The sequence below is a fragment of the Fusarium phalaenopsidis genome (assembly GCF_050370095.1).
Source record: "Fusarium phalaenopsidis strain FUZ10S chromosome Unknown contig_32302, whole genome shotgun sequence".
Lineage (NCBI taxonomy): Eukaryota > Fungi > Ascomycota > Sordariomycetes > Hypocreales > Nectriaceae > Fusarium > Fusarium phalaenopsidis.
The window spans coordinates 3,399,972-3,420,942 of record NW_028145405.1 but is presented as its reverse complement, the minus strand read 5'-3'; the positions used below and the strand labels follow the sequence as shown (position 1 = coordinate 3,420,942).

The 20,971-nt window shown below is 53.8% G+C and overlaps 6 protein-coding genes across 6 annotated transcripts; 3 read left to right on the top strand and 3 right to left on the bottom strand.

Annotated features, from left to right (window-relative positions):
• Positions 1–418: 418 nt before the first annotated feature.
• LRP88_08428 (gamma-glutamylcyclotransferase) lies at positions 419–1,381 on the bottom strand (the record flags this gene model as incomplete). The annotated part of the gene is made up of 2 exons (XM_083244934.1): positions 419–974; positions 1,329–1,381. The coding sequence occupies 2 exons, from the start codon at positions 1,379–1,381 to the stop codon at positions 419–421; spliced, it is 609 nt and encodes a 202-aa protein (XP_083099428.1).
• A 1,544-nt stretch (positions 1,382–2,925) lies between these two features.
• LRP88_08427 (EF-hand domain-containing protein) lies at positions 2,926–3,989 on the top strand (the record flags this gene model as incomplete). Its single annotated transcript, XM_083244933.1, has 4 exons — positions 2,926–2,966; positions 3,065–3,083; positions 3,163–3,454; positions 3,526–3,989. 4 exons carry the CDS (start codon positions 2,926–2,928, stop codon positions 3,987–3,989), a joined length of 816 nt encoding a protein of 271 aa, XP_083099427.1.
• A 5,650-nt stretch (positions 3,990–9,639) lies between these two features.
• On the top strand, positions 9,640–11,335 carry LRP88_08426 (uncharacterized protein; the record flags this gene model as incomplete). Its single annotated transcript, XM_083244932.1, has 4 exons — positions 9,640–9,753; positions 9,937–10,329; positions 10,397–10,852; positions 10,907–11,335. 4 exons carry the CDS (start codon positions 9,640–9,642, stop codon positions 11,333–11,335), a joined length of 1,392 nt encoding a protein of 463 aa, XP_083099426.1.
• Positions 11,336–11,917: 582 nt separating this feature from the next.
• Positions 11,918–13,092, bottom strand: LRP88_08425 (uncharacterized protein; the record flags this gene model as incomplete). Its single annotated transcript, XM_083244931.1, has 3 exons — positions 11,918–12,186; positions 12,241–12,617; positions 12,674–13,092. The coding sequence occupies 3 exons, from the start codon at positions 13,090–13,092 to the stop codon at positions 11,918–11,920; spliced, it is 1,065 nt and encodes a 354-aa protein (XP_083099425.1).
• Positions 13,093–14,138: 1,046 nt separating this feature from the next.
• On the bottom strand, positions 14,139–17,078 carry LRP88_08424 (uncharacterized protein; the record flags this gene model as incomplete). Its single annotated transcript, XM_083244930.1, has 1 exon — positions 14,139–17,078. One exon carries the CDS (start codon positions 17,076–17,078, stop codon positions 14,139–14,141), a length of 2,940 nt encoding a protein of 979 aa, XP_083099424.1.
• An 816-nt stretch (positions 17,079–17,894) lies between these two features.
• On the top strand, positions 17,895–19,564 carry LRP88_08423 (rRNA-processing protein PWP1; the record flags this gene model as incomplete). Its single annotated transcript, XM_083244929.1, has 2 exons — positions 17,895–18,136; positions 18,190–19,564. The coding sequence occupies 2 exons, from the start codon at positions 17,895–17,897 to the stop codon at positions 19,562–19,564; spliced, it is 1,617 nt and encodes a 538-aa protein (XP_083099423.1).
• Between the last annotated feature and the right edge of the window lie 1,407 nt (positions 19,565–20,971).

The window sequence follows — 20,971 nt, the reverse complement described above, 5'->3', positions numbered from 1 at the left end:
GTAAAAGGCATGGCATTTGGGGTTGCCATCTTGACACGGCCGTTTTATTAATGACTTTGTGCGGGAAGACAATGGAGATTGCCTTGTTGGGCGGGCAAATGCAACCTAGTGCTATTTGGATTCTTTCCCTTTTGTCTCGTGAAGTCCCTCTTGTCAAGCTTTTGCGTAGCTGAACTGGTTATATGAGTATGACCTTGGCTATCAGTGGAAGTTGATTCTGAATCATAGGTCTCACCGAGCACTATATTCTCGTACTGCGAGTGTGGACAAGGCATTCACTCCACGGTGTAATTGAGGTTGTGAAATGCCTTGTTGTTGTGTCTAACCCTGTATTGACCAGCCAGGTAGGATCTTCTATACGTGTCTGTTTGTCTATGCTATACCAGGATACAGTCTATTCAAGCGACATGCCTTCCTCTCAGGGGCTTGGGTCTTCAATCTCTTCCGCCTCTTCGGTGCTGTGCTTTTGCTGATGGGTAGTCGGCGTAGGGTTCAGGTGTGCGATTTTGCCGCTACTCTGGAGCTCCCTGACACGGCGAGCGAGGTCGTGGATGTGAACATCGCCACTGTCCGGAGCCAGTTCGCTGAGGGCTTCCTCGAGGTTCAGGAGGTAGTCAATGTTGGGGCCGCTGGGCCCTTGGCTGCGGGCAATGTGCTCGGCAAGCTCCTGGGGATCCTGAGGGCCGACGAACTGGTCATTCTCCGGAGTGCCGATGTAGACGAGGCTGTTGATCGAGGAAGAGCCGTCGGCGGGGTGAAAGGGAGCGTAGTGGATAGAGTAACCATTGATCTCGCGGATGTCAAGATATTCCTTGACCTCGGTGACCTTTTCGGGAATGATTCGGTAAGCGACACCCCAGACGCGCTCCGGTGCAGATGCGTGGCCGTCTTTATCCTTTAACTGTTCCCAGTAAGACCTCTCAATAAGAGTGACAACACGACCGGGAGCCTCGGGTGTGCCTCGGTGATCCTGACTGGAGGATACTGTTAGTAAGAACCGTTGTCTTATTCGTCAAGTGTTGGAGTCATGCCTGGCCTGTGAGAGAGTCAGCTGGACGAACTCGAGGTGGTCAGCCAATTGAGGGTATTCAGACCTGCCAGAAACGTCGGACATAGCCGTTGACCCATCCAGGGATTCTCCGATCTTAGAAGGCGGGCGTCAGCAAACTGGTGGCAAGGGTTGAGACATCGGGTGAGTTAGTTACCGAAGTGTGGCGGAGGCTTCCAGATGAGGCTCCTATAAATCACGGAGAGGGCTGCGTCAGTATTGGGAATCAATATTTGGATGCGACGGCTGTGTAGCCACATCAGAGAGAGCTGAGGCGCACCCGTATCCGTATAACCAGAACTCAGAGGTGTCTTGGGCGTTTTGGACGGTCATGGCTGAGGTTGAGATCAAGGACTGCAATCAAGGTGTATTAATAATGGTGTTGAGCATATTGTCGAGACTTGAGAGGTGCGTACTTGGTCGGTTGTGCAAGACGGAATGGAATAGTGGACTAGACGAGGCCCTTAAGCCACTCTAGGTAGTCTAAGGCTAGGTGTAAGTGAGTAAGTGCTATAACAGCCCGTGATAATAGGTTGCTCGGTAGTTGTGACTCTCAGGACAAGCTGGGGGAGGACAGGGGCAAGCATGGATGGATTAGAGGGATGGATGGGAACGGGAATGCCTTGTCCCATCGATCCAATGCGATGAGGTGACCTACGGATGGGCCAGTAAGAAGCAAGCATCCAATGGATGTCAAGGGCCCTATACGCGGGAAGCCGCAGCCGCAGACGATCCAGAAGGCGGGCCGGCAAGAGATTGAAATCCATCCATTCCCATCCCCTCCCATGCACGGATGGACCCAGTCCATGTGTAAAGACTGTGGACCACGATAGATGGCCGCTGCCCGCTCCGCGCCTCCACCGAGATTGGATGGATGCTGTGCTCGGGGTGGCTGAGGTCATCCTCTGCAGTGGCTCATGGGCGCCCGGCGTCACTGACAGATTAACTTAGTTACTGCACCCGGAGATGGGCAGACGCTGACTTGCAGATGGAAGCGCTCCATGGAATCGTCCATCCAGCGTCTGGCGCCTCCATCCATCCCTACAGGGCGTTCCACGGGGCGCTTCAGGGGACTACGTACCGTAAGGACGGATATCGGCCTGCCTAGGGGCCAAGCCAAGACAAGCCAAGCCAAGCCATGAGAGGTCCTCGCTCTCAGTCAGGCTTCCTCGTTCCTCAGCCTGAATTGGATGCGAGCCCGACGACGTAATCCCGTCTCCAGAACCATCACCTTGAACAGGGGAAGGTGCAAGGGCATGTCAGGCTTTACGCAGCAGGTCCTTGCTTCCCTTGCAAATTGGCCAAGTTGCCCGCGTGCCTTCCCTTTGATCTCTTGGGGAAAAAAAAAAAAAAATCCTTTTCTAATACAAACACCACTTGTCCCATTCACCTACAACCATACACACACACACATCTTCCATCTCTCAGAAACCGACGTCACCAGGCTTCCGTCACGCTTGAACCATCCGCTACTCGCGTGTGATCGCCAAACCTGGTCCGTCAGATAAACTCCTACTGTGGGAGCCGCTTCTCCGACCCTCGCTCTCGCTCTCTCGTCGTCGCCCATAAATTCCCACGCTCAGCCACACTTGCTCACTTCGACGCTCCACCGACAAGACAACACTGCCCCGCGCTCATACTCCCCCCTGGGCCTTACCGAGAACCAAGCGCAAAAAAGGCACGCAACCATTTGTGACGCTCAGTCCAGTCCAAGCCCAGCCCAGCGGCACTCTTCAGCCGCGCACCACCACCTCAGCCCGACCTCAAAAACCCCCCGTCATACTCGACGTCCTACTTGCTCTCCTCCCTTCTTAAAAGGTCCTCCTACCGATCCAACTCTTCTCCAGGACAACGACTCTTGGATCACACAAATCACTATGGCTTACAACCGTCCCTTCGATGAGGATGCTCTCCCCAGGTGAGTTGCCCCTCATTCCCCCACGCCAACCAACGGTGGTTCTGCGATGCGCCCAAGTCAACGTCACGATACCAGTGCTAACCACGCGCCTCGTACAGATTTGCCGAGCCAGACCCCGTACGTTTCGCCTGCTCTCCCATGCTGATGGGTCAGCCATCGAGGGAGAAAGCACATCATATTGACCTTGTATTTGCAGAAACCCGGCCAGTCGAGGACTCCTGCCCCGCAACAACCCCCTCCACAGCAGTATCACCAGCAGCAGCCTCGATATGATAAGCCCTTGCCAGTTCACCGAGACTCTCGATCTCATTCGATAGGCCAGCAGCATGGCTACGGTCACATGTCGCCGCCTCCAAACCCTGGCGCGAGACCGCCTCAGCCTCATAGCCGTCCTACCCTCAATTCGCGACCTCCCCCTTCACCCGCCCTTGATGGCTCTGGTTCCGACCCTTCACTTTTGCCCCTATTCCGCGCCGTAGACAAGGATGGTGAGTATCGTCTGTTGATGCCCTTCCTGCAAGGGGGCAGCTTTACGAGCAACCTGCTGACCCTTATCCAGGGACTGGTCATCTCTCTGAAAGGGAGCTCTCCGCCGCGCTAGTCAACGGTGACTGGACCGCCTTTGACCCCCACACCGTTCGCATGATGATCCGAATGTTCGACTCGGACCGGAGTGGCACTATTGGTTTTGAGGAGTTCTGCGGTCTATGGTCCTTCTTGGCCTCATGGCGAACCCTGTTCGATCGTTTCGACGCCGATCACAGCGGCAATATCTCCCTGCCCGAATTCAACAACGCCCTCGTCGCATTTCGATATCGACTCAGTCCCCAGTTCGTGGAACTGCTTTTCAACACATACGACAAGCGCAACGAGGGTGTCATGAGCTTTGATCTCTTTGTCCAGAGCTGCATCTCTCTGAAGCGCATGACGGATGTGTTTAAGAAGTACGACGACGACCGCGACGGATACATCACACTAAGTTTTGAGGACTTCCTGACAGAAATCCTCAAGCAACTCAAGTAAATGACTAAAATGGTGGTGTGGTTTTGGAGATTTTGGACATTGAAAACGAACTCCTAGGACTGGAGCGTTACATGGCGCAAGTCTCACATGGGACTGTGATACGGCCCCAAGGGAGGAAGCCAGCATGCATGATATGGCGGGGTGTATAACGGGGACGGCTGGGTACATGGAGTGACAAGATGGGATGGACAGATGGATGATACCCTAGGTCGAGGCTGCGGATCCTGACTTAGAGACCGGGACTTGCCTTTGATACATCACATATGAATTTATGTTGAACAACTCGACCCAGTCCCAAGTTGGTTATACCGTCATATGGGTTCATAAGGTTCCTTGACAACTGGATGGCAGATGCCAAGTCGGGTTCAAGACGAGCAACGGGTGCCGGGTTGTTCAGAGCAGCTTTGTGAGACCTCCCTGTGGGTAGCTTGCCCTGGCCACATGGGACTGAGGAGTTACATACACTCCGTTTCCACCCAAGCCTATATGGTTGAGTTGCACGAATGCCTTGTTCCTTGATTTAATCGTGCGAAGTCGGCTCAACGAGTGTGAAAATCCTACTGGCAATAAATGTAGCAGTGAGGCATTCCACCAGGTGACCATTGCCGTGGCAGGCAGCAACGTGTCAACTGTCTGATCAACTCATACGCCTCTCAGCGCAATCATCTATCAGTCCTATACAAAAGGGCTTAGGAGGTTCGGTTCCTAGTCTCCAATCAGACATCCCAGGCGAACGCAAGAAGAATAGCAATGACCCCTGGACCGCACGGTTCAACAGTTTGACGTCGATTGTGGGGAGCAACGCCACTAAATAGATATATTGACCGAGTTTTCATGACGAGATGCTCCAGCCGACAATCTGCTGGGGTTGATGATCTGCATCTTGGAAGCTTCCAAGAAGCTTGTGTTGGTGGCTCTATGTCGATCGGGGGCTTTCAAGTAACCTGTAAGGGTCATTGGCTTTCCAAAACATGCGAACATGCCTATATCGATTGGGATACGACAAAGTTGTGATCGGTACATGTGTGATTTCGGGGTCGCAGAATGGACCTCTCAGAGAAGCCATTCGGATCGTCTGCTTGGAGATCAGCGCCGATTGGCCTGGCTCGTCGTTGGAGGTCTAGACTTCCAAGACGACCCAACAGAGAGCCCAGGCTCGACCATCATCTGATAGTTGCATTGGATCGTCTGGTGTGGTCCAGGTCATGGAACACACCAGTTAGTCTGTGTAGAAAAGGTAGCAGAAGGAGATGGCCGATGAGGCGTGTGGCACAAATCCGCGAAGTCGCATTCTTCTGTTCCAACATGTCGTTTTGACAGCGGATGCTATTGTATGCCCACTCACATTTCTGCAGTGCTTATCGGTGGAGTGATGAGCGACCGACGCGAGCTTGGTGCTGGGCTATGTGTCGGTCGGTCGCATAAAATGATGGTGGCATCCGCTTCTTTTCTGATAACATGCTCAAGTGGTAAGGGTAGCGGATGATTATTTCCACGATTTCGACGCTCGAATAACTGGTGGTGGGTTAGGTATTGAAGGTCGGCCGAGTCTCGCGGCTGCTCAGATCGATAAGAAACATAACGATGTCTAGACTTGATGATTGAGGGAAGGGAATGTCGTTCTCAACCTCGTGCTGGTAAGATTGATAATCTTCGGTAAAGAAACAAGGAAAGTAAAAAACATCGTCTCGCCAAACCCATGGCTTTTCAGTCATGGACGACCGGCGTTCCGTGCTCCATTGTCTTACAGACGGCCAGTTGAGCTCAAAGTTGACTAACTGGAAATTGTTCAATGGGCACACCCATGCCTTCAAGGGTTCTGGAACCTCGGACACAACGTGGCTATCGCGGCAATAGCATGGTAACCATCCAGTAGAGCCAAGCAAGAGGTGGAGATTTGGGCCTCGAAGGCGCGAACAGGAAGCAGCCTATTGACTCTACCCTCTGTCGAGCATGGATGTCCGTCCAAGGTTTTTGTTTTTTTGGTGGTCATGGGATCGAACCCAAGTTGCCCCAAGCTCCGCCCGCCTATGGATTGCGACCCGACAACGAGCCTTTTTATTCCCTCTCTTCGCCAACGCAGTCCAAGTCGAAGGGCTAACCCGGTTGTTTCCTGGGAAGCGGCGTGGGCCACGCGGGGAAGCTCTCGACAGGCATCTGAGTCCAATTCTGAAGATTGGCAGACCTGATATGTATAATTTCGAGACTCAAGACGTTGCTCATCCATCTGAAAGGGAAGCCCAGGACAGCCAAAAGGCTGGCTACCCTGGAGAAAAGAAAAAAAGACGTTGCCGCCAGTCGTTATTTGTTGCTCGCCCGGCGCGCTTCATCCATCTCCCCCCCAGTTGGCCCCCACACGCACTCCCACCTCTCCCACTGGATATTCCCACCCCTTCTCTGGCAGCTGGGAGCTTCCGTACCCGGTTTGTGACTCTGCCAGGAAGCACATCAGCCCTGAGCTGTCGGCGAGCTTCAGCAGTTGCTTGCTGACTGTGACAGGCTTACGGCTCCAGGCCCGGAAGGTACCTCCGAAGTCGAGAGCGAGGGCGCGACAGTGAACATGTCTGTCATGGAGCTGAGCATCTGAGGTACCGTCGACGATTGCCGCTGGGGTGAGATTCGCAGTGGCCGGTGGTTGCGGCGCGGGGTCACCGCCCTGAGGGCCTCGAAAATAAAGCCGGACTTATCGTGGGCGCGACCTCGGTTCCGCGGTCTTGGGTTGGATGTGTGCGCTTCATCCTTCGAGTCTTGCGACACTCGCTGCCATTCCCGGTCCCTTTGTCCCAGGCGACTCCCCTAGCAGCATGCCATGCCTTGTCACTGGCGTCCCTCAAGCTCGTTCGTGCGCTTTCAACCGGACCTGCAGCTGGCTGGCTGCCTCGCTCGAGTCAAGCGACAGTTTTGACGTGATGGACAGGAGTAAATTCTTGTCCACTCTATCGCCACATGATTTTGGACGTTTCGGACATCAGCTCACCGCCTTCCTAGGAGGCGAACGACCCGATGAGAAGGGTGTAGCGCTTTGCAGCTTTGCCCAAGTCGAATAATAATGGAAGCGAGGGGGAGGACCCTTCACTTGTCTGGCTCTGCGCACGCCCGTCCTGCACCTTCAGCAATGCCGGTTCCGTACTCGTAGGGCGAGGAGCTGCCCGCTCCCCTGGCCGGTGATGTCACCGTCTCACAAGACCCGAGACTGTGGTGACAAGGGCTCCAGCCTGGGCTGTGGGCAAGACTCGTGCCCCAATCGCTCTACTGCGCATCAGCTCTTCTCCAATGAATAGAGCTTCTCGAAGCTTGCCCCCTCTCGCCAGCTACCCTCCACCACCAAATCGAAAAAGAAAATTCCATCATCCCCTTTCTCGAAAGAAAAAAAAAGAAGGAGCTGCATACCCCTTAAAGCAGGACATGATTCAATATTCTTCTGCCTGTGGGGGGCAACGACTCTCACATCGAATCTCTCCATGTCCACAGCTGCGAACCGTCGCATTCCAAACGCCACATCGGCCTCTGAGATTCCAGCTCAAGTCTAGTCGCCCAGGGCTTGAGCTCCAGCTTCCAACAGCATTGTGTAGCTATGGTCCCGTGGACCAGTTCGTGGCGAGAGTCATGCAGAGGTACTCGTCGTGTACATGTGATAACCACGTCCGGAGTTGGCTTAGGAACAGGATCCGTGAGTGGCAGTTGACCTTGGGTTTCGGCCCCGCCGACCCTGGCTGTTCTCCAGACATGGCCAACCTTGGAGGCGCCGGGCCTTTTCTTGCGACATGCTAGGTACCTGTCGCAAGCCGATGGTGTCGACGAGGCCGGCCGGCCGGGTGTAGGTATTGATTCTGGCATTGGCATCGCAGGGGGACGTGATCCGCGACCCAGTTCAGCTGCTGATTGACTGGCTCGAGACTTTTGCCTTGGTACTGTGCTGTGGTGGTTAGCTCTGCCTCCACCGATCGCATCTCTTGCAAGCAAGCTCTGGCTATGGACCAAGAGAAGGGGACCTTGAACAAACCTGAACAAGGGACCAGCTCCACCTCGAATGGAGCTTGCTCCCCTGCTTCCTGGCTCTTGGGGGAGCTTCTCGGGGCCTGCAGCACAGCAACGTCTGGACACAAACAGCCAAGGGACGTCTGCTCTGCTTCTCAACCTCCATCCGTCCAGACAGGAAGCTCCACCGCCAGCCACCCCCCTCTCCACTGCTGCCACCACCCCTCCCGAGTCATTGCAATGGGAGCCAATTGATTTGCCCGCGCAGGCGCTTGGGCCATGCCCTTCTCGAGCTGCTGATGCTTGCTGATACCTGCTTTGGTGTTGCGCTCTGCTACTGGACGAAGCAGGCTCTTCCGGACCCTGCTGCAGCAGCTTTCTCAAAGGCCTGGAGGATTGCAAGATTGAAAGCTTGCCTGCCCCAGTCAAGTCCCAGTCCGTCAAACTCCGTCCCATTCTGGCGCCCAGCCTGCAGCCAGACAGAGGGCAGGGAAAGAGTGGCAGAGGTTTTTTGCTTCTCGCATGGGCCTAGAAGACTGCTAGACAGCTCCCGTACCCGCACCCCCGGAGCTACGTCCTGACGCCATTGGTCCCGGGCGATAAGTCGTTCGAGGCAGCTGAGATCGCCAGTGGTGGAGGCGGAGGTCTGGTAGTTGAAGAAGGCATGGGAGAGCTCGCTCAGGCTCAGGCTGTGGTTGTGGTGCCCTTGTCGAGGTCGTCGAGGTTTTATCGCCTGCAGTTATTGTTGCTGTGCGGGAGCACACTTCGGTACCGGCCTGGATCCGTTGCCCACACGCCCTCCCGCAAGATTTTTTTCCCTCTCTTGCTGGATGTAATTTTTTCCCTTCCTCGGTCGGAGTCCGTCTGTGTGTTTCTCACTCCAAGCTTGGTCATCTGGTCCGTGAGTGATCTTTGTGTCTGGTGTGTGAGTGTGGACGAGCGAGTGAAACGTCTGGAGCACCGAAAAGCTCTTGTTCTTGCTTGTGTAAGAGAACAGAGCTCAGCTCGGCACCACACACCACACACTCGCCGACACACACCCTTTGTCTGTCTGCCTCTTGCACTCACTCCTTTGCTCTTGCCTTCTTGTTCGCTCTTATTACTCACCTGTTCTCACACGCTTTACCCAAAAGCATCTTTTGCCTCCCACCTTCCGTCTTTTTTTTTCTACCTCCTAAAGCTCCATCCTCCGATCCTCTTTCCTTTCCCACTCCATACTTTACCTACCTTACCTCTCTTCCTTCCCCTCCGTACCTCCTTCCTTGCTATTCACCCACCCTCCTCTCGACGGATCACCCGTCTTCTCTCGAACTTTTTGCTGCCCTCGTCGATTCTCGACGCTTCAACAACGTTTTACAGCATTTTAACTCGAATCGATTCTATTGCTTAGCTTCAACGACGTATCAATCGCAACTTCGCTCGACCCTCGCAATCGCATACGCCACTACCGCCGCATAATTGGACCGATTCCGAAACGGTTCCTGTAGCAAGCTTGCTCATGCTCAAGGGCAGCTCATCTCGCTTTTAACGAGCTGCGCCTTGAAATGTCCCTAGCTTTTACAGCTTCATTACCGTCAATTGAAATTATCGCATCTACAAATACAGCTTCATCGCCAGCATCTTATCGCTACACAACCCCCGCCAGCAAGCCATTGCGCATGGTGGGGTCAAGATGCCGCCTCGATCTTCCTTAACGTCCTCTTTCTCAATTACAGACTCTAACAATGAAGTGGTCTGCCCCCTTCGAAATCAAGATGGCTCCAGCTGTCGCAAGAGGTGTATCGGGGTAAGTTTCCCACGTCTGGCTTTCCTTTTCTTTGTCCCTGCGTCTGGGCTTGGTCTCCCGAACCTGCACCCACCCGACCTTTTCGTCATGTCTCACCACCCTACCTCGCCAGTGTACTGAGCTGGAGAGCGTCTCATGTTTCTCGGGAACGTCCCTCATCTGACCTTGAATGCCCAAATATAGGAAAAGAGATATCGTTCAATGCAGGAACATATCCGTCGAGCACACCCCGAACACTACATTTCCAAGCTTCCGGCGACCGAAGAGAGCTTCCTACTAATGATCAATACCCCACCGTCGGAGCGTCGCCATCCCGATCAGACCTCAGCTCCAACAGCTCAGGGTTTGTCCCACTCTCAGCCCGGCTTGCCCCCGCCCGTTGACCACCTTCAAGGCTTTCACGAGCGACACAATTATCACCGTGACGAGTCTAGCAACCCAGGAACTCCCCGCCGTGTGGAGGACCTCAGCGGTGCTGGACCTCCGTCTGGTCCTATGCTTGGCACTGCCAGTGCAGCAGCCGCCCTGGCTGAGCTGCATGGCGTCAAAAGTGAGCGGGACATGGATTTCGATAGTGTAAGTTGAGCTACCCCGCCGCCTATCGATAACAGAGGCATCGACGACCAGGGCTAATGATGAACAGGAATATTATTCAGATATGGATGCTCGGCGAAGGCCGCGAACGTCAATTGAATTGCCCCCTCTCAACCTCTCAAACCACGATATCACCAGCGACCCTTATTCCTCCGCCAAGTCCAACAGGCAGCGCGACTTTCTTCCATCTATCCTCGCAAACTCACCTCCCGGGAGATCATCAACCCTTCCACCCCTTCAACGCCCCCTTGGCCCTAGCCGTCCCCGCAAGCAGTCAGTAACAAAGCGAGGAAGGGAGGCTCACCATAAAAAGAAGAATTCGAGAGGCTCCGCAACTGATTGGCTGCGGAGAATCCAGAATGAAGAGCGATACAGACCAGGGAATGATAGAAAAGCCATTTCTGTCGAACCCTCTACAGATTTCGGGAAAAGATGGGAAGATCTCATCGACGCAGCTGATCAGGCTGCCTCTGCTGCTGGAGATATTGATGAAGATCGAACTCCTGTATGTCCAGACCCCAATTTACCCTGCCTGATAGCGTTACTAACCATTCAACAGGTCCCACAGTCTCCGGTCTCAATGCACAGGGCATCTTTGCCGCCATTTCCCCACCAAACGCAATTCCAACCTGGCAACTACCAAGCCTCACCTCTCCAACAGGCTCTCACACCTCCATCTTATGGCCAAGATGCTGTAGAGCCATTCCCATCTGTTGAGAGTGGTGAGAGTGGCGAAAACTTTCACATTGGGTCCCGGGGGCTTTCCGATTCTTCACCGACATACTCGGCCCAGAACATTCAGATTTATTGTGCCGCTTGTCAGGGCTTCTCCCTGCTCAAGGACTCATATGCATGCACTGAGTGTATCTGCGGCCTCTGCCCGACTTGTGTTGAGGTGCTCATGGCCGAGCATGGAGCACGAAGGAAGTGTCCCCGCTGCGCTACAATCGGCGGACGGTTCAAGCCTTTCCAGCTCGACATTAGATGAGTGATTCCTTGAGAATTACTATTTCTTTTTCTTTTTTTCTTCTTCTTCTTACTCTTCATTAAGTTACCATTTAGGGGATTCATGAGGCTTCTTTCACATTGATGCGGCGTTAGGGCATATGACGGGAGCAGATAGGCCTGCACATGATCAAGACGGCGAATCATGGTCTCCCCTGGCACCGCCTGTGCCAAATGACTTTCCATTCCTTTTTATATAGGGCGCTGCTTCTGCCCTCTCGGGATATTTCTTTTTTTGCTACAATGGGTTGGGTAAAGGAGTTTTTGGTTTCAACTTGGGGAACATGGATGGATATTGGAAATATCTCCATGATTCACCCATTGGTTAGGTTTCTGGGTCGACAGAAGGATATAACATCGATCATTACAGACTAGGTAGTCAATACGAACAAGGGAACTCGAATCATTAAAGGCCCTGTGTCGAATCAAGTTGTGAACAGTCGTATATATTCTATTGATGCATGATAATGTGTACGTGATACCCAAGCCAAGCCAACCCAATGCATGTACCCATATGACAAACCGAAAACACCTGTAGAGCAAGGATGAGAACGCCCCATTGACTTTACTTCTTGCCTTCCTTCTCCTTCTTGAGTAATAGATCCCTCATTTGTGCCCGAACATTGCGACTGCCACCCAGCTTGGGCCCCTTGAGGACATCCTCGGACCCAGGTCGTGCAGGTTGGTTGGTGGGCTTCTTCTTCCGCAATTGTCTCTGAGCCACGTCCTCAAGGAACTGTTGGCGGAACTCTTCGGCCAGTCGGTCATCGGCCGCACCGTCCTGTTCAACTTCGGAGGCCTTGTTGGCCTGATCGGGCATTTCGTACACGTCCACTGGTGAATTGTTAGACCATCTTTCATGTATGAGTTCAGGGAATATCAACGTACGCCGAGTTTCACGGAGGACTTCTTCAACGAGCTGATCTCGCTTTATGGCGTCGCTGCCACGACGGTTTCGCGGGCGCCACGGCTTGCCGTCCCTCCCAAGCCTAGGCTTCTTTGCGCGGCGCCCCTGCGGAACGTCTTCTTGGGCGCCGCCGCCGCCCTGCGTTATGCGCTCCGTCCTGGCCACGTTGCGGTCCCGCACATCGTCGCCGAGATCAATCTCCATCAGGTGGCCCTGCATGACCTCGCGGCCGCTGGTCTCCTTTGGTGGCGCGGATGTCGCATGCGGCGCAGCGTCGGATCTAGGTGCGGAGGATGATTTGCTCTGGGATGTGTTCCCACTCGCGCGATTAGACAGCCGGGATTCTATGTACTCCATCCTTGAATGATTAGTTGTGCGTGGTGGGAGGTGCGGTGCCCGAGGGGTCAGACGTACATGTGCTTGTCGTTGAGGTCGGCCAGCATTCCCGTCTGGTGGGTGAATCGATTCGCGACGCTGTTTAGTACGGCGTCGTGTGAGGCCTCATCTGACTCTCGGGGCACAAGAGCGCGCTCGTCGTTGATCTCGTCGTCCGGTCGGTTCGAGTTGCGAAAGGCGACGCCGCCAAGTCGACCTCTCCGCGCGTTTCGCAGCCGAAGCGCCGCGGCGACAGAAGCATCTCCGTCATCTTCATCTGTATCTTTCTGCGCTGCTGTATCCTCGGGTGCCGTAGCGGTCGCGCTGGCGGGAGACTTTGGAGTGTCTGCAGAGTCTTGATCTTGGTCTTCGGTGCGCTGGCGGTAAGCCTTTCGTTTCTTGCCGGCGCGGAACCGTATCGGCTCCGGCGCCGCTTCTGCAGTCGGAGAAGTATCCATGGACGACTACCGGCTTGCTTGCGATGGTGTGTGTGAATGGTTTGTTTGTTCGTCGTTCAAAGGAGCTGGGGATGGATTGATCTGCTCTGGGTGACATTTGGCTGGTGACATCAACTAGCCAAAACCTTATCTTATCGGGGACCCGCAAATTACCCGCCACAGTGTCTAAGACAAGCTTGCCTTGGGTTGAGCAAGGTTGGATGACATTAAAAGCCACGGCAACTCTAGGTCTAGATCTTCTATAAAGTGTAGCTATTATTTATGCAAGATCGTTTAATGCACGCACTGTAGTTGCTGTGTAACACACCTGCCCCTCCATCCCTACATCTCTACACTTGCAGCTCCTAGCAAACGTGACGACTTACCTTGTACACCAAACCGCAACCATGACGAAGCGGGTATGCAATCTCATTCTCAGCTGTACAGGCCCATCACTGACATACCTCAAGGTATACTTTGTCGTTCACGGAACTGTCCAAGGCATGTTTGTCCCGTATCATTCCAGAGCCCTCAACTGACGTCACCAGGTGTCGGCTTCCGGTACGAAGCTCTGTCCCACTGAGACGTTCCGAGAGCGGCATATCTAACCAAGAGCAGATACTTTACGCGGAAGAAGGCTCGAGAGTATGGGGTTACGGGATGGTGTCGAAATACGCGGGATAATACGGTGAACCTAAACACTGCGTTCGATCATGTGCGGTAGTACTGACGGCTTGAGCAGGTCGAGGGCGAGGCCCAGGCCACCGAAGATATCCTAACCAAGTTCCTCAAGGATGTGGATTATGGGCCCAGACACGCCAGAGTGACCAAGGTCGTAAAAGAAGATCGGGAAATTGTTGAGGGAGAAGACAGTTTTGATGTTACACGCTGAGGAAACAAGACTCAATGCCTAAAAGCAGAAACAACACCATCCTACGAGAAATGAGCACTGAGAAGAAGCAAGGCATTACCTAGGAAACAAGCCAATACCAAGGTACACCAAGTTTGCCTAATCCAGAATGCTGGCTCATGTTCAATTATATTCTAATGCTATATGATACCCATCGCTAAAACCCTCTCCCCCGCCTCTTAATGACGGGCTTCTTCACAGCTCCTTGAGTCACAAATTTCTTCCCGTCTGAGCCAATCTTCTTCTTCTTCTGAGACCGCTCCTCCTCTGCGTGCTTCCGGTCCTCCTCTTTCCGCTTATCGTCAGCCATCTTGGCCTCAATCTCCATCTTCCGGTTGAACTCGACCTCGGTTATTCGCTTCTCTCTCACCGAGTATCCCTTCTCCTTGACCGAGTAGAAGACGCCCCCCAGGTCAGCCAGCCAATGCGGGTCCACCGCCGTAACCGTTGACACATAAACTTTGGAGGTGAGGATCAACTCGTGATATACGACGTAATCGGGCGGGTGTCCGGCGTAGAGGGCACTCGTAGGATGTAATTGCACTCCAAGGTTCGTCCGTAGGTTGATGTACTCCCCTGAACCCTTGTACTTGGCGGCCTGATGATAATATCCAGAGCAGATGCACTTCCGGACAATATCCCAATCCATCCCGCAGCTCGTCAGTTCCATCTTCTGCATTCGAATGATATCCAAGAGCTGCTCGCGAATCTCCTTGGCTCGCCTCAACGACTTGGGGTGCAAAAAGTGCTTGACACACCAGCCATCTGAATAACCATTGGCCTTCCAATTCGTGTACACTTGGAGGTACGTCAAATGATCAGACTCATGCACCCAAAACTTTTCACGGGCAGCATCAGCCTCATCCTGTCTCTCCTTGGGTCGATAGAAGACGTTGGGGACTGAGAGCATGGACACGATCGTGATCATCTCCTCACTGCAGCCATACTCTTCTGCTGTAATAAGCAGCTTGGACAGAGATGGATCCATAGGGAAAGCGCTCATCTTCTTCCCTAGTTCTGTGAGCTCGCCAAGATTGTCCAAGGCTCCAAGGGCCCAGAGATCAAACATCGAGGTCGTGATGGTATCCTGGGGAGGGGGGTCCATAAAGTCAAAGTCCAAGAGGTCTTTGACACCTAGTGACTTGAGCATCAGGACTGTGTTGGCAAGGTTGGTGCGCTGGATTTCAGGAATCGTTTGCAAGTAGAGGTCTTCCTTGAACTCCTTCTCCGTGAATAGTCGAAACGCCTTTCCAGGCCCAGTTCGACCAGCACGACCCGAACGCTGCGAGGCATTCGCCTGCGAGATTGGTGTGATCTGGAGGGTATCCATACCAATCTTGGGGTTGTAGACTTTCATCTTGGAGTAACCAGCATCCACCACGTACTTGATGCCATCAACCGTCAAACTTGTCTCGGCAATGTTGGTGGCAACGATACACTTGCGTACACCGGGCGCAGCCTTGTCGAAAATCTTAGCCTGGAGATCTGCTGGCATCTGACTGTAAATGGGCAGGATGCTGAGCTTGGGCGGATCATTGAGCGCATCCAGTCGTTTCTGGATCAGCTCGCAGGTAATTTCAATATCTTCCTGACCCGTCATGAAAACCAAGATGTCACCAGGGCCCATGGAGACGTGAATCGACAGTACCTGGTGGACAGCTTGGTCGACGTAATCCTCCACCGGAGACCGATGGAACATGACATCAACAGGAAACGTTCGACCGGGGATGATAAACTCGGGGGCACCCCCGAAGAAGTCAGAGAAACGCTTCGAGTTCATTGTGGCAGAGGTGACAATGAGCTTCAAATCGCGACGCCGTTGGAGAATCTTCTTAAACAGACCCATCAGGATATCCGTGTTCAGCGCACGCTCGTGCGCCTCATCCATGATGACGCACGAGTATCTGTCCAGGTCGGGTTCGTTGAGGGACTCTCGAAGGAGAACACCGTCTGTCATGTACTTGATGACCGTCTCCTTGCTGGTGCAGTCTTCGAAACGAATCGCATAACCGACGGTGCTTCCGAGCTTCACCTCCATCTCTTCAGCCACTCGTTTCGCCACACTCATTGCCGCAACTCGTCGTGGTTGTGTGCATCCGATCATGCCAGTGCTTCCGTATCCGTCCTCGTGGAGAAACTGGGTCAACTGTGTCGTCTTGCCCGAACCCGTTTCACCCACGCAGATGACCACCTGATTCTCCCTAATGACGCGAAGGAGATCCTCGCGAACTGCAAAGGCAGGAAGGTATTCCCGCTGCTCCCGTAATGTCTTGCTCTGGCTGAAGTTACTTGCGCCGTCTGATTTCTTCATGTGCTCGCTGAACTTGTTGCCCTTGCGCTCACTGTGGTCGACATCATCCTCAGCCGGTACCGGTAACGCAGAGTCGCCATCCTCGTCCTTCGCCCCCATGATGTTTCCCAGTGTCGTGCCGGTCATGCTTGTAGCTTCCTTGGCCTGTCGCTGTCGCTCTCGTTGCTGCCGTGCTTCCTTGACTACCTTGCTGCCCTTTCGACTGAATACAGCCATGTGACTCTGAGGGTCCTTTACCGCAGGGATTGGTTCAAGCTGCTTGGTGAAAATCGTCCTACCGTCCAAGAATGGCGGTCGCAGATCATGCACCAGCAAATGGACTCGGGTTGTCTCGTCGTCGTCGAAATCGGCTGCCACGTCTCGTCGTTGCGCAACACCTGACTGGAGCATTCGATTCGTCTCCCACGCATCATTTTCCCGCTGTCTCTGTTCCCGTCGGGCGTCGAACCGGCTCGACATCTTTTCGTGCTGTACTGATTCTTGTCGTTGTGTCTCCCATGTTGACTCATAAGAGCCAAAGGGGTTATGGGTATCATCTCCAAACGTGTGGCCTCCAAATTCATCACCTCCATACCAGTCGCGATCCAGTACTAACGAGTCTTCTTCGGTTGGTGCTGGTCCTTCAGGCTCCCGAGGAGGTGTAGGCGCGTACCGCGACTGCGCTCGAGGGGTTGAGCCGCGAGACGATCCATTTTGAAACCTTTGATGCGGGTGTGGGCGCGCGGAATCCAGCCGGCGCCTCTTTGGATTGGGATTGTATCCGTCGTATTCTCGATCGTCGGCCATTTTAGCGGTGGTGAAGTTTTGCGTTGTTGACCGGACAGTCTAGAAGACGAATCTCGTAACCAGAAAACAATCAAGCTGCCTAGGTGGTGAGATAAGATAAGACAGATGTCACGTGCACTGGGACATCCATCTCATAGAGGGTATGAATCGAGTTCCCTTCCTCATGGATATCAGAATTCTGTATATTTATATATCTGTAACTATCTATTTTTATGACTAGTCAAATGCGCGCATAGTATAATAACGATCAATAGCTCAGTTGGTCGAAATAATTGCAAGTAGGAAATGCGATCTAAATACCCTGTACTTCCACACTATAGTCGGGATATACAACTTGGATGGGGGATGCCCAGCCTTGCATAACAGTTGATGCTTGAGCAATATGTGATTATGGTGCTTTCTTGGGGTGGTTAAGGTATTCAGATAATATTGTTTCCTACTAAGTGGTGAAGCCTCATAGCACTTTTCGTCGCTGAGATCTGGATGACAACGAACAATACACACCTTAGGTCGTATGTTCAGAGCAAGGAAGTTGAACATCGTTGACATTACCGAGTGATCTTAAAGTAAAGTAAACACAGAATAAGCTGAGCTCGTGAGCCCATCCAGACGGCAGTTAATGAATTTCAGCAACTGCCGGGCTACTTGTAGGTACTTGACCAATGTAACTCAACCTCCATAGAGCCCAAGCGGATTTTCAAAATCCTTATCGATAAACCCCACCAAGAAATTTTTGGAGGAAATTTATCTGGAGCGTCCACCTTTGCACCGCAACTGGGCTTCATCAAGACCATCAGAGATACCCCGACAGTCAAGATGTCGTCCATGATCACAGCCTCGCAATGGGTCCCCAGGGGTTTTGCTGCGCCCTTCCCCAAGAAGTACACACTCGACGAGGCCGAGTTTGAGCGGATAGCGGAGCTCGCAAAGCTCCAGCTCGACGACGCCCAAGAGGACCTGGAGGAGGCGCAGGAGAGTGCTGCCAAAGATGGTGCCAAGGAGAAGGAGGAGGATGCAGACATGAAGGATGATGACGATAAGCCGGCGGAGAAGACAAAGTATGTAGCTTGAGAGACGGCTGATGATACGGCAGACTAACAGATACGTCTAGGATTGACATTAACGACGATGACTTGAAGGAGTATGACCTGGAACACTATGACGACGACGACGACGACGAAGACAAGCCCGGCCAAGGCGAGGGCATGAGCATGTTTGGCAACATCAAGTCGCTTGCCTACTACGAGTCGAATAAGGAGGACCCCTACATTACAATCGACGCCGACAAGCTGGACGAGGAAGAGGACCGGGAAGACCTCCAGGTCCTGGCGACGGACAACCTGATTGTGTCAGCCAAGGTGGAAGATGAGATGGCTCACCTCGAGGTCTATGTCTACGAGGATGCCGCCGACAACCTCTACGTGCACCACGACATCATGCTCCCCGCCATCCCGCTGTGCGTCGAGTGGTTTGACATGCCCGTTAACAAGCCCGACGCGGAGAAGGATGCGACGGGTAACTTTGTAGCGGTCGGTACCATGGACCCGGATATCGAGATCTGGGACCTTGACACCATCGACTGCATGTACCCCAACGCCATCCTCGGCCAGGGAGGCAACCCTGAGGAGGAGAAGAAGCTCAAGAAGAAGAAGAAGAAGTCCAAGAAGGTCAATGACCAGTTCCACGTCGACGCGGTCCTCTCGCTGGCCGCCAACCGACAGCACCGCAACCTGCTGGCCTCTGCCTCGGCCGACAAGACGGTCAAGCTGTGGGATCTCAACACCACAAAGTGCGCCAAGTCGTACACCTACCACACTGACAAGGTGTGCTCCCTGGCGTGGCACGCGACCGAGGCGACCGTTTTGCTGAGCGGTAGCTACGATCGCACCGTGGTGGCAGCCGACATGCGCGCGCCGGACGCAAAGGCACCCCGATGGGGAGTCGAGAGCGACGTCGAGAACGTGCGGTGGGATCCCCACGACCCCAACTTCTTCTTCGTCTCGACCGAGAACGGTGTCATCCACTACCACGACATCCGAAATGCGCCGTCCGACCCGACGCATACCAAGGCGGTCTGGACGCTGCAGGCCCACGACGAGTCGGTGTCGTCGTTCGACATCAACCCCGTGGTCCCCGGGTACATGGCCACCGGCTCGACCGACAAGACAGTCAAGCTGTGGAACATCCAGCCGACTGGGCCGTCGGTCGTGGTCTCGCGCAACCTCGACGTTGGAAAGGTCTTTTCCACCACGTTCGCTCCCGATCCGGAGGTTGCGTTCCGTCTCGCCGTCGCCGGCAGCAAGGGCACAATGCACGTGTGGGATACCAGCACCAACGCGTCGGTGCGCAAGGCCTTTGCCCAGCGGGTACCGGAGCAGAGCGACAAGTCTGAGGACCGCCTGGTTGGCGTGAACAAGGACGATGACAGCTCGAGCGACGATGAGGGAGATGAGAAGGAGGAGGATGATTCGATGGATGAGGATTAATCGAGAATCCGGCCATGCCGAAGAGGTGAATCAGGAAGAGAAGAAACCGATATCCCCGATCTGGATTGGAATCATGTCTCACTCGACCCCTATGGCGACCCTAATGGGCAATGTCTCTGGCCCATATCGAAGCCATGTCTTGCTCAATTGGGGGCTCCCATAAACAACGAGCTTGGAGGAAACACACCGGCGTACAAGGACTGTTTCACAGCGGGAGGACTGGATGAATACAACGTGGACTAGATAGATTAGGCAAACGGGAACGGAAAAGCAACATCCTCAAACATCACAGCCCGTTTTGGGTCAACGGGGCGAAGCGCATAGCATAGGATTTGCCCCTGCAGGACAAGGCTGAATCAAGTGAACCTATGCACACAAGACTGAGAAGCCGTGCCAAACTGACCGTTCCGTGCCGTGATTGAGCAATTGATCATGATGCTCTTGTGATGGGTCGGCTCATTAAAGATCGGGCCCGATTGCGTCAAAGGCGCACGAAATAGGCCGGTGGCACTTGGCGCAACGCATCGTACGCTCACAGACACTTGTACTATCAAAAGTAGGTGGTGTAATTTGCCTTGCAAATGAGTCCTTGTGCGCTGCATCACAAGATCATGAGAGTGAGAGAGCTTGTGCCAAGGTCTGGTACCTGCATGGCATGGCCGTGCTGGGATGACGGTGGTGCATGATGGGTTCCAAGACACTCACTGAATTTGGCGGTTGAAGCTGTGACCCTTCTTGACGTTCGTTAATCGACGGCGGAGGATCGTCCAACCCAAAAATACCACGAGCTGGATGAGCAGGGGCCTCCTCCGGCTGATGGTCTCTTGTCTCCTCTCATATTAAGGCATCCCTGCCCAAAGGAGACGGGCGCGAAGCAGGGGGTTGGGAGGAACTGTAATGTGACATTGTGTTGTTCATCGAATAGTGCGCAGGCGTTGGCGTCAAGGTCTAATGAGTGACGAGTGATGATGAACTGGTTTATCAGGCTCTTTAGTCGTGTTCTTGCATCTCATCACGTCCGGATCGCTTCCCAGGTCTCCAGCTGTCGCCTAGCCGGGCCCGCTTGCGCAGGCACAAGGGGACGTGTCCAGGGGCCTGAAACAGGAGGGACGGTAAGGGCGCTCGAGGCGTTGAGACAAGGATCCAATGAGCGAGGGACGGCTGTTTCTCGAGCGGGATCAGCCATGACCCCGATGGCGGCGAACCTGGGCCTTGAGCGAGTGTGGAGAGAACGTGGACGAGCAGCTGGAGAAGGGGCCAACCACGGCCTGAAGAGGCCCTATGCCGTGACGGCCCTGAGGGACGCCTCAATCTCTCCCTGACGAGGCCATGTCACGGTTCGTCTTGCTTGGTTCTTGGGTGCGAGTTCTAATGGACCCGGGTTCCTTAATGAACGGGGTATCCTAG